Here is a 12,169-nt window from a genome sequence, read left to right on the forward strand (position 1 = left end):
TAAGATTTTTGATTTTGTTCTTTTTGCACCTGTACATGTATCCACAGGGCCACATTAATCATTTAGTGGCTTATTCTAGCTCTGTGCCCATGTGCGTTGTCATCACAGGAATTTCTAAATTTGCGATTCTAATGGGATTTTCATGATGGCATCCAGCCCCCAAGCAGCAGTGCTAGTCTGTGTGTGACACCCTCTCCTGTATGTGTGATTGGTGCGTGGGGTTCCATCCCTTCCTCATCCCACACGTATGGAAGAATTGAACTTCAGGGTCACTTGCAGGAAGAATTCAGATGGTGGAGTGTCTTCCCAGTGGCACTTTCACCATGTAAATAGCTTTGTTCTGACCTACGCCCCTTGTCCATGGCTTGTGTCAGTCTGACGTTCCTGGCATCAGGGCTGTCCCGGATGAGTGGTGATCCCTTTTGAAACACAGAAACACTCCCTGATGGCTCTCCTTCCCTCCTCTCATTGACAGGTGGCCTGGACTTGGCTATTGAGGGACCCTCAAAGGCGGAAATCAGCTGCATTGACAACAAAGATGGGACATGCACGGTGACCTACCTGCCCACCCTGCCAGGCGACTACAGCATTCTGGTCAAGTACAATGACAAACACATCCCTGGCAGCCCCTTCACAGCCAAGATCACAGGTAGAGTTGCCCAACTTGCTGGAGGCTCCCTGCCCCAATAAGCCCCCCTCCCATCAGACCTGGGGCAGCAGGCTAGGCACGTCTGAGATTTAGGTTTCACAGCGTCTCCTTGGGAACAAACTAGGGGTGCAAGGCCGACATTAGATAGGCTAAATTCCTCCTTCAGCTGGTAATCCCGGGAAAAGCAAACACATCATTTGGAGGGCACTTATTTGTGCCAGTCTGACTCCAGTGTCCAAATAAGGAGGCCCTCAGATAGAGGCATTCAAATAATACTTATTGCATGAGTGAGCTCAGAAATGCTCATCGGCATCACTTCTAGACAGATTTTTGTGTCCCTTTTACAGATGGGAAAACTGAGGATTGGAGAGACTGGCTTAGCCAAGTTCATGTGGGTATTCTGGGATTCAGGTGGAGATTATCTGACTCAAAGCCCTGCTTCTGACCCCTGTTGTGCTCTCTGTTCAGATCATGCTCTCAGTGGGTTATAAATATGGTCTGTGTGGACTCAGATCTTCCCTGTAACCAGGCATAAGTAGCAGTCATTCTTCGTTGGTTAGGTCTACTTATTGTCCGGGGCGTGTTTTTGTCACTTAAGTTTGCGTAATTAATTCTTGCCTGTTCATCTATAAATGGCATGTGGTGTGAGAGCTCTGGAGAGCCAGGGTGACCACGTGTAACGGAGCTGTGTTGGGGCTGGTGTTTCCCAGACGACAGCAGACGGTGCTCTCAGGTGAAGCTGGGCTCTGCTGCCGACTTCCTGCTTGACATCAGTGAGACTGACCTCAGCACGCTGGCGGCCAGTATCAAGGCCCCGTCCGGCCGCGACGAGCCCTGTCTCCTAAAGAGGCTGCCCAACAACCATATCGGTGAGCTCAGACCTGCCCTCCCAGCAGGAGCCGGGACGTCTTGACTGGGAGATGGGGGTTCCCTCCTTGCCCGGGATCCCAGTCCTTGCCTGGGAAATCGGTAGCACCTTAGAGTGTGATGTGATAAACCTGCTGGGTCACATGCATGGTCAGAGTCCAAGCATTTCTGCCTTACGATGCTGACAACCCTCTTGGACACCCTGGGTTGCCAGAAAGTCAGGAAGGAAGTCCTGTTCCTGTTCTTGCCAGTGTGTCTCCCTCCTGCTTCCTCCCCTTCACCCCTCCCTCCCACCTCATAACCCCCAATCTGTGCTCTGGTCCAGGCATCTCCTTCATCCCCCGGGAGGTGGGTGAACACCTGGTCAGCATCAAGAAGAACGGCAACCACGTGGCCAACAGCCCCGTGTCCATCATGGTGGTCCAGTCAGAGATCGGGGATGCCCGCAGAGCCAAAGTCTACGGCCGTGGCCTGTCAGAAGGCCGGACTTTCGAGATGTCTGACTTCATCGTGGACACGAGGGATGCAGGTCTGTGGGGGGTGGTCCCAGGGGAAAAGGCCCGGAGCTTTGGAACTGGCTTCTTACTGCTCACATTACTCCATCTTTCTATCCTGCCAACCTTCTTCTCTTTGTGAGCATCCTTCAAACTACAGACCCTTTTACATGATTATCATTTAAGCCCCAAGAGCAGTGGCAAAGTAGGTATTATCTTTGTTTTCTAGATGAAAAAATTGAGGCTCGCAGGGTTAGCAGCCCCATCTGCTTCTGGCATTTGAACCCAGAGCCACAACAACTCGCAGATCTGTTTCATTATCGATATTCCCACCGTTGTCTCAGCTCCCCAGGGTCTCCTTGACTCATCTCAGACTAAGAATGTTGGGCCAGCGGGTCAAAGTCATGTTCAGCTGAGCATTGCTTTCGTGCAAATGAGGAGTTTCTTCCTGTTTCCTCTTTGAGATGGTCTGAATTAGGTTGGGCCACTCCAAGCTACTCCGCATCCCAGAGTCTTCACCTTCTGCCTTTTTGAGTGATGGGCTTGCATTGGTGATTTCTGGATAAAGTCACCTTCCCAAGGCAAGGAGCTGGAGAATTTGTGGTCCTGATGGGCTTATGTTCTCTGTTGATTCCTCAGGTTATTAAAGCTTTAGATCTGCTGTCTTAGTGGTTCCCTGGCTGGGCATCCGAGGCAGCTAGGAGCAGTTAAAAATGTCAAATTCTCAGGCCTGCAGCTGGTAATAAACCCCCAGACAGCATGTGCCATTCCTGGAAGCAGGTGGTCAAAGTGTCCCCTGCAGCGGGTTCTGCAGGACAGATGGTCGGTGGGATATTAGTGGATACCCTTGAGAAGAGAGTGTGGTCAAGGCCACCTTCAGCCAGGATATTTCACTCCAGGATTTCTCAGAGCGTTTAACTGACTCCTGTGCCCAGCGCTGTCCAACAGGGGCCACCGTTGCTGTCTTTCTCCTTTCTGGAGCATTTCCAGGGGTGGAGGTCCTTTCTGCATTCATCAGGCTCCCCCTTCCTGATGAGCTGCTGTCATAGCAGCCACGGGCTACTGTGTTGCAGGTTATGGCGGCATCTCCTTGGCAGTGGAAGGCCCCAGCAAAGTGGACATACAGACAGAGGACCTGGAGGACGGCACTTGCAAGGTCTCCTACTTCCCCACCGTGCCTGGTGTTTACATCGTCTCCACCAAATTCGCCGATGAGCACGTGCCTGGTATGTGTGGCCCCATCTGCTCTCCCTGTCCTGTGCTTGGGTTTTCTGTAAATGCCACGCGTGCCCTCTGGGCTGCTCTCAAGGGCCTGCTCGGTTTTTGCAGGGAGCCCCTTTACCGTGAAGATCAGCGGGGAGGGAAGAGTCAAGGAGAGCATTACCCGTACCAGTCGAGCCCCATCTGTGGCCACTGTTGGGAGCATCTGTGACCTGAACCTCAAGATCCCAGGTGAGCACGAGGGGCTCGTGGGTCAGGGCAGTGGGCACCACCGGGAACCAAGGCTGGGCTTGGCCCAGAATGTACCATCTGAGTCTGCTGGGGGGAACTGTTTTTGAATTTAATTTTTTTTAATTTATTCATTAATATTTTTAATACTTATTTTCACAGAGGCCCATCCAAGAAAAGTAAATCTATTTACTTTTCCTTCTTCCAGATGAAAATAGCTTTATCGTACCACATGGGGGAAAAATAGATAAGCTTTTAGACTTTCATTTACTGTCTGTCGACTAGACTAATAGTGAGAGAACTGGCCCTGCTGATGCTTATATCTGGAAGGAGGTGTCAGCCCAGTGACATCCTTCTAATTCCCGTTCGTATCTTTCATTCCTAAAATTGGAGTGAGGCCTGCGAAGCAAGGCTGGGTGGGTGGACCACATCTAGCCCTTTGCCCAACACAGCCATCGTCTGTCTGAAATGTGGCCCAGGTTCTTTCTATTAAGAAGTGACTGTGTAAGTGAAGGCTTGAGGCTCCCCTGGCATGTGCTATGGAGCTGCAGGTTCTATGAAGACAGAAAATCTAAATCGTCTTCCGATGAAGCTCATGTTGTAATGAGCTTCTAGTTTCCAGAGGAAGATCCACACTGCATCTCCCGTCTTTCCTGACTTGTGGTATATCTCTTGCTCTGCCTTCTCAGCATTACCTGATGGGTTCTTCCTTTCTAGACACACGGTTGGTAAAAACCTCATTACTGTAGCGTCCAGGTTAAGAATCACTTAAAACGCACCGTGTTGATTGTGATCATAAAAAGTTCAGGTGCTCAAAAACAGGGGAAGTAAGTCTAACCTCATATCCCACCGTCCAGGGAGATTGTGGTTCACGTTTCAGGCCCAGAGCTGGAGCCTGGATGCCTCCAGCCTCCTAGACACACGGGCTCGGTCTCAGATCCCTCTGGTGTACTTCTCACTCACTGTATTGTGGACATCTTTCCACACCAAAGTATACTTCCCCATCATCCTTTTCATGACTGTATAAGATTCCAGTTCACGTCTAGGTGCATGTCCTCATTGGGTTTTCTCATTTCATGTATGCTCATCTCCATCCCTTGACCCTTTAATCAGTGCTCTGTGACATCTGTCATCACTTCGGATGGGTGCCCGGGAGTGGGATTGCTGGGCCAGTACGTTTCAGATGCTGCTATGCCTTGGCAGCCTGTCTTCCGGAAAACGAACTGATGCCTATTTCTCTGTTTCCCCACCAGCACTGGCCACTGTCTTTGGTTCTCACTTTGATCAATCTGATGGAAAGATACGGTATCGAGTTTTCAGTTGCATTTCTCTGGTCACGAGACGAGTGGACTTCACATTTCTCATTTGGGGAATTCTCTCTCCTGTTCCCTTTGCCTATTTGTCTCTTATCTTTGTGTGATGTGGTCAGTCACCCTTTCCCTCAAGTCTTGTCTAGCTCTTGACTCCTTCTTACTCTTTTCAGTGGTACTAGATGACTCTGGCTGAGACTAACTTTTTCCATCATTACCTAAAACACCCTCTCTTGTCAATTAGAAGGGAGGATGGCCCTCCAGCCTCCAGATATCCTCCAGACCCAGGCCATGTGGGGTGACCCTCCCCTCAACCTCCTTCCTTTCTCTGTCCTCAGGGCTCAGAGTCATGAGCTGCTGCCCAGATCCTGTAGGGCTGGAGGGTGCGGTTTCGTGCTGCTGTAGGTGATGGCATTACTTGGTCACCCAGCATGCGGCGCGCCTGTCTCCACCTCGTCAGTGCAGGCACGGTCGCTGGCATGGCAGAGCACCTTGGGTGGAGCAGACGCGTCTGCTTCCTGGTGTTGGGGACCCGAGGCGTCATGTTTCTGGAAGTGTGGCCTCTCGTTTTCGGTTTGCTCAAAGCTTTGCTCGCGCATGGTTTCCCCTTTGCCACTGGGACCAAGCTGGGTTCACCTTTTCCTCTAAACGCATTTTGTCTTGTTGCCTGAAAGAAATGCCAAGGCTTCTTGACAATGAGGGATGAGGGCTCTTGTGTTTTCTGTCCTTACCTATGGAAAAGAGCCCCTGTAAGCATGACTGATGGCCCCATGTCACATTTGCTTAGAAACATCTGAGCCATCATTGTTGTTGTTATCCACATGCTATAACTATCAGCCCAAGCTCTGGTTTGACACTGCTGTGTGGAATTAACTCAGCTCCAGCCAGGAAGGCTGTCAAAGTGCTCGGCGAGGCAAGACGTGTCAGTGCCCCCAGAATATTCTCTGCACTGGGTGGCTGGAAGGGCCCTGCACTCTCCATGCTGGCCACGACCACCCAGGGATTTGAGGGAGACAGGAGGGCAGGCGTCCAGCCAGGATGGGAGGAAGCCTGAGCACCCCGCACCCCTGGCCTACACTCGCTTTGCCGTCTGCTGCTTGCCCTGCACGTCCTGTTCCCCCTCAGGCCCTCGCCCTGACCCTCCTCTTTTTCTCCCTGCCCCCTTTCAGAAATCGACAGCAGTGACATGTCGGCCCACGTCACCAGCCCCTCAGGCCGCGTGACCGAGGCAGAGATTGTGCCTGTGGGAAAGAACTCTCACTGTGTCCGGTTTGTGCCCCAGGAGATGGGGGTGCACACCGTCAGCGTCAAGTACCGCGGCCAGCACGTCACTGGCAGCCCCTTCCAGTTCACTGTGGGACCTCTGGGTGAGGGGGGCGCCCAGAAGGTCCGGGCAGGAGGCCCTGGCCTAGAGCGAGGAGAAGCAGGAGTCCCAGGTGAGCGTTCTGGGCAGGCTTTTTACTTGGGAAGATTGAGTTCAGCCTGGCAGAGTGAGCATCCTGCACTCTTCACCCTGTTCTGAAAGGAAGACTTTGTGTGTTACTGATGGATGGTGTGAAGGGGCCTTCTTTAAAACAAGGCTTCCGTGGCTAAAGACATTTGGGAATTGCTTACTCAAAGCTAAACAAGTGTCTTACTGAAGGACTTCTTGGAGCCTGTAATTTATGGGTGTGTGTTGTGAGTCTCTAAGAGAGCATCAGGGTCATAAAACCGTTTCCAGGGCATCTTGCAGGCTAATGTTCTTTGGAACATGCTAGAATTCTATAAAACTGATTGTGAAGGTCCCTTGCAGTGGTGGTTGCTGAGTGGGAAAGTCTCTGGGGATGAAACTGAACGTTCTCATCTTGTTCTGACTTGGTTTGCATGTATTCCAAAGATGTCTGATCGCCCATGAGCTTAGTGTAGTCATGGATGGGGCTTAGCAGACATCACCAATGCCCTTGCCTGGGTTCTGCTTGGGGTTAGAGAAAGAGGAAAGGGCTGGCAACAAACAGAACCCAGCACCCCATGTTTGAGCCAGAAGAGGGGCCTATACTGGGCTCAGTCACTGACCAGGTGTTTCTTTGTCTCAGCTGAATTCAGCATCTGGACCCGGGAGGCAGGTGCCGGGGGCCTCTCCATCGCTGTTGAGGGCCCTAGTAAGGCCGAGATTACGTTTGATGACCATAAAAACGGATCATGTGGTGTGTCTTATATTGCCCAAGAGCCTGGTAGGTACTCGGGGGCCAATGGAGGACGTTTTCCTTGTTTAGGGATGGTTGGGTTGTAAGGAACAGAAACTCATCAGGCTAGCTCCAGTAGAAGAGGAATTTATCTGTATGGGCCCATGGGAATGCGTCCTGGAAATCCAGTTGCAGGATATCCAGCCACGCCTCAAAGGGGTAGGAATTCTTGTTCTCCTTGTCTCTTGGCCTCACTGCTTTATGCTCTTCAACTGTTTCATTCTTCCCACTGACCAGCCTCTCTCTGCCCACCCATGGCCAGTGGCTGGTGTGGCTGCCCCAGAAGAGTGGCCTCAGCATCTGAGCTCCTTGATCAGGGGTTCTTAACCTTTTGTGTGCCATGAATCCTTTTGGCATCTGGTGAGGCCCATGGGGACCATCTCAGGAAATATTTTTAAACACATGAAATAAAATACTTCAGATTATAAAAGAAATCAACTTTAATAAAATATTGTTATCAAAATCTTTTTAAAGGAACAAATATGCAACATAGCAACGTATACACGTTTTCATTAATACGTTAAATCATACGATTTGGTGATGGTCTATTAACTACCTTAATTTCTAAGTGGCAGTGAGTGTAAATGGTATGTCAAGATATATATATAAAGCTGGAAAGTGATTGTTTTTGTTGACAAAATCACAAGTCTTAATGTGCTGTGGTTTCTTGTCAGCTTTTCTAAAGGAAGGAAATGCTAAATTTCAGTTAGAGGTTAGTAAAAATAAAGATGTACGTTTTTCCCATTCGAGTTTGATGTATCTCCTGAGTACTGTACACAGACCCTTTGTGTGGGCCCAGGTTAAGAATCCCTGCCCTTCTTCCTTGACTAGATTTTCTTTCCTAGTTATCACTCTGCTTCTACCCCTGTTCTCAAAGTTTATGTCTTACACTTCATAGTTCAGGATCAGTAATGGGATCCTAGTTACATGAAGCCCTTCTTATTCTTAAGTATATAATTTTTAATAAAATGCTCTGTCATAAGCCTCTCCTTTGGAGAGAAATTGGGAATACACACCAGATGTTGATGCGTGATTGCTGTGGGGATTCATATATACCCTGGTGAAACACAGAACAAAAACTTCAGTGCTTCAATGCTCTTTGAAATTATTAAACAGAATATCTAAGATAAAAAAAAAAAAAAAAAAGAATCCCTGCCCTTTCCAACTAAGAAAATCGCATTGAGCCAGGTGACCCTCTCTGACCCAATCAGCCACAGCCATGGAGTGGGCCAGGGTCTCTGGGAAGGCACTTTGGCCCTAGCTAGAGAAACAAGAGGCCACTCTGGAACCACCTTCCCAGAATCTCTGACATGATGGGTCCTTCCTGTCCCCACAGGTAACTACGAGGTGTCTATCAAGTTCAATGATGAGCACATCCCAGAAAGTCCCTACCTGGTGCCGGTGATCGCGCCCTCCGACGATGCCCGCCGCCTCACTGTTCTGAGCCTTCAGGTGAGACACAAGGAAACATCCATCTCCTTGGCCACAGTCCAGCCAGTGAGGCCCTGGACTCCCGAGGCCCCTTCAATCTCCGACTGTGCCAGGGGCCCCAGCACATTTTGACCACGGATGCTGCCAGGCGTAGGGGACCTTTCCTGCAGCAGGGTCGCATTCAGGACATGAGACCGTTGGGGCGAGCAGAAAGCAGCCACGGTCAGCAAAACTCCTCAACATTTGCAGACGAGTTTGTTTTCTAAATATTCACTCCAGAGAAACAAAGAAGGCCTGTTAATAATTGGTCAAGGGTTAAGGAGGGCTTTCAAAACAAAACAAACACAAAACTAACAGTCCAGTGATGTTCAGCTTGCTATTATTGGCTTCCTTTTCCTCAAGAAAGTCAATTGTGATTTATTTTATGATGCTGATTTATTTATAGTAAGCGTGCAAAACACTGTGTTAAGAACTGTATCAGTGTTATTTCCCTAAATCCTTGCCACAGTCTGGTGAGTAGCTTTTCTTGACACACACACACACACACACACACACACACACACACACACACCCCATTTAAAGATAGAACAACTGAGATGCAGAGAGGATCCAGCTATGGGCACCAGCTAGAATGAGGCAGAGTGAGGTCTCGGTGGTTCCAGAACCATGCTCTTAACAGCAACCACCTTAATCCCAACCCTGGCGTTGTGGCAGGTGGTTACATAGCCCAACCTCTTAGAATGGCAGGAAATGCAACTTTTCACCCTGGCTTCAACAGGGCGCTTAATTCAGGGTTGCATTAGAGCCTTCAGCCAAACTAAGAAGTATTGGGGATGCCCTTGGGTCTTAGGACACTGAATCAGATGTAGCCGTTTGGCTGTGGAATAGCACCAAAATCCCAGAATGTGATTTCTGGGTAGAGGGGTTTCTAAATAGCCTTCAGCTGCCCCCCAGTTCTTGAACGTATTGGATTGCTGAAAACTCAACCTCATATCTCAGATTGGTTCCGTGTACTTGGTTTACATTTGAGAGTCTCACTTTCCCCTGAGGGGGACTGGTACTGCTAGTTGTCTCAAACATTAGGGAACCCAAACAGAACCCAGACCAGGGTCACGGTCTACAGATTGAAGCGGCCTCATCTGGAGAGTACCAAGGATACTGACTGGTCACTGTGGTGCAGATGTTTTTCTTGTGTTTCATTTAAAGGCTTCTTAACAGAAGTTCCTTCTGTGGCCAACTTAACTAAACCCTACGGAGGGAGATAAAGCTGGCATTTGTTGAGGGCAAAGAGCTGCCTTCACGCATCTGGAAGATTTCTTTTGGCTCTTGTGAGGCGTTTATCTCCTTCTTGAGGATTTAGTGGCAAGTGAACTCAGGTAACGTAAACGCTTCTGTCCAAAAGGAGCTGATGTGGAGAAGTCGGCTCCAAGAAGCTTCCGCAGAGTCCTCTTATAACAGTTTGGTCATAAAATATTTAAACAGGTATGCATCAGGCTGGTATGTCCGTCAAGCTTGTGTAACCAGCTGCCACAACAGGAGGGACCTGTGTGTCAACTTTGTCCCCTGTTCTCCCCACGTCACTTGATGCCAAGTGATATGTAAATTATTTACTGGAGATTTATTGGCAAGGCTGCACGGCAACATCTGGTGCTGGTTAGGAAAGAGAGGCGTGTATTGTTTTGTCTTGCTTTTGAGACTTTTTAGAAAATTGGAGTCGGCTGGCATTCTGTAGGGGAGGGTGTGGCCTGGGGGTGGTCTGGCGATCAGAGACTCCTTAATTTTGTGTTCAGTCCTCCGTCATCTGTAACCTCTAGGGCAGCTCAGTCTAGTAGAATGTTCTGCAGCAGTGGGAATGTCCCACATCTCTGATGAGCAGTATGGTAGCCATGAGCCACATGTGGCTCTTGAGCCCTTGAAATGTGGCTAGTGTAACTGAGGGAGTGAGTTTTTTTGTTTGTTTGTTTGTTTTAATTTATGGCTGTGTTGTGTCTTCGTTGCTGCGCTAGTTGCCGCGAGTGGGGGGGGCTACTCTTCGTTGCGGTGCGTGGGCTTCTTATTGCAGTGGCTTCTCTTGTTGCAGAGCACGGGCTCTAGGCGCCTGGGCTTCAGTTAATTTTGGCACATGGGCTTCAGTAGTTGTGGTTCACGGGCTTAGTTGCTCCGCAGCATGTGGGATCTTCCCGGACCAGGGCTCGAACTCATGTCCTCTGCATTGGCAGGCGGATTCTTAACCACTGGACCACCAGGGAAGTCCAGAACTGAGTTTTTAATTTTAATTGAGTTAAATTTAACTGTATATAACCACATGTGGCTAGTGACTACTGAACGAGGCAGCACTGCTTATAGCGCCTTGAAGCTAAGATGTGATCCTTGGACCAGCAGCCTCAGCATCCCCTGGGAACTTCTTAGAAACATGGAGTCCCAGGGTCCGTTTCAGACCCACTGAATCAGAATCTGCATTTCAACAAGACCCTCGGTTGCACATTAAGTGTGAGCCCTGCTGCTTTAGAGTTATCATCTGAGTAGCTGTCCAACCATGTTTACATCAAAACTGCTGGCTTGTAAAATTTTGCTATTCAGGATTGGCCAATCTTAAGATATCTTAAGCATCTGAACTTCCAATCCCCTTCTCCCAGCAGAGGATGTAGTTTCCAAGACAAAGCATGGAGAGTGAAACTGATCTACTCAAGAGCAAAAGCTACACTTCTCCCATGGCTTTTTTGGGGGGACTAACAACTTCTAAATGCATGTTAATAGGAGCTGACATTTTTAAACTTTCCTATGTATGGACCAGGCCCTGTGCTGAGTGCCTTGAATGCATAACTTCGTTGAATCCTCACAGCAGCTCTCTGAGGTAGATTTGGTTATTATACCTGTTTTTACAGAGGAGGAAACTGAGACTCAAACAGGTTCAACAGTTTAGTTATGTAGCTAGGAAATGGCAGTAAATCCAGGTTCTGCTGGTTTTTAGCCACTGTGCAGTACTGCATGAAAGAAAAATCATGTGTGGCCCTTTACAAGTTTATTAAAAGTTCTCTGCATCTCCACCCTTGAGATACAAAGCCTTTGTTCATGTTAGTGAGTGCAGGGTTTTATCAGCTGCCAGCCTCCTCCTAAAAAGGCGGTGGGGGGAGGAAGTCTTTTTTTTCTTTCTTTCTTTCTTCTTTTTTGAGGGAGGGGGCAGATCTGGAAGATTCTGGGTTTTCTGGCCTGTACAGCTCTTGTCTGGGATGCTGAAACTGTAATCCTGCTGGCCAGGATGTCTTAAGTCCCCAAACCTAGGAACCATCTCTGAATCAAGATGGTTTACATACAAGACCATGCAGATGTGTGTCTCTGCTTTCTTATATTTAACGCTAGAAACGTGGAATTACTCAACCTGCTCTTTTGTTGCCAGGTGTTATGTAGGAAAACATATTCCAGGCCTGTTTGCATGAGAACTGTCCCCCTGCTGGAATCCTGGGTTGGGTCGGTGTATGCTGATGAGCAAGAACGCCGAGGGCTGTAACGCATCTCATGTATTAAATTCTCAGGAATCAGGATTAAAAGTTAACCAGCCAGCCTCCTTTGCTATAAGGTTGAATGGGGCAAAAGGCAAGATCGATGCAAAGGTGCACAGCCCTTCTGGAGCCGTGGAGGAATGCCACGTGTCTGAGCTGGAGCCAGGTAAGCACCAGCGCCCGCACCAGGAATGTTTCTGCAAACACCTATCCTGACGGAGGGGTCATCAGCCTCTGCGAGGCATTG

The 12,169-nt window shown here is 49.0% G+C and overlaps 1 protein-coding gene across 4 annotated transcripts in view; it reads left to right on the forward strand.

Moving 5' to 3' along the window:
* FLNB (filamin B) overlaps positions 1 to 12,169 on the forward strand; it is a 138,848-nt gene that overhangs the window by 115,328 nt on the left and 11,351 nt on the right. For all 4 annotated transcript variants that reach the window (XM_024746378.1, XM_024746379.1, XM_024746380.1 and 1 more), the window contains 9 exons: positions 476 to 649; positions 1,360 to 1,518; positions 1,842 to 2,045; positions 3,084 to 3,236; positions 3,340 to 3,462; positions 5,939 to 6,205; positions 6,842 to 6,979; positions 8,328 to 8,443; positions 11,956 to 12,088. In XM_024746378.1, the coding sequence (XP_024602146.1) occupies positions 476 to 649; positions 1,360 to 1,518; positions 1,842 to 2,045; positions 3,084 to 3,236; positions 3,340 to 3,462; positions 5,939 to 6,205; positions 6,842 to 6,979; positions 8,328 to 8,443; positions 11,956 to 12,088 (1,467 nt within the window). The remainder of the gene's footprint in view (positions 1 to 475; positions 650 to 1,359; positions 1,519 to 1,841; positions 2,046 to 3,083; positions 3,237 to 3,339; positions 3,463 to 5,938; positions 6,206 to 6,841; positions 6,980 to 8,327; positions 8,444 to 11,955; positions 12,089 to 12,169) is intronic.

Source organism: Neophocaena asiaeorientalis, unplaced genomic scaffold (genome assembly GCF_003031525.2).
Source record: "Neophocaena asiaeorientalis asiaeorientalis breed wild unplaced genomic scaffold, Neophocaena_asiaeorientalis_V1.1 scaffold251, whole genome shotgun sequence".
In the NCBI taxonomy this organism is placed as follows: domain Eukaryota; kingdom Metazoa; phylum Chordata; class Mammalia; order Artiodactyla; family Phocoenidae; genus Neophocaena; species Neophocaena asiaeorientalis.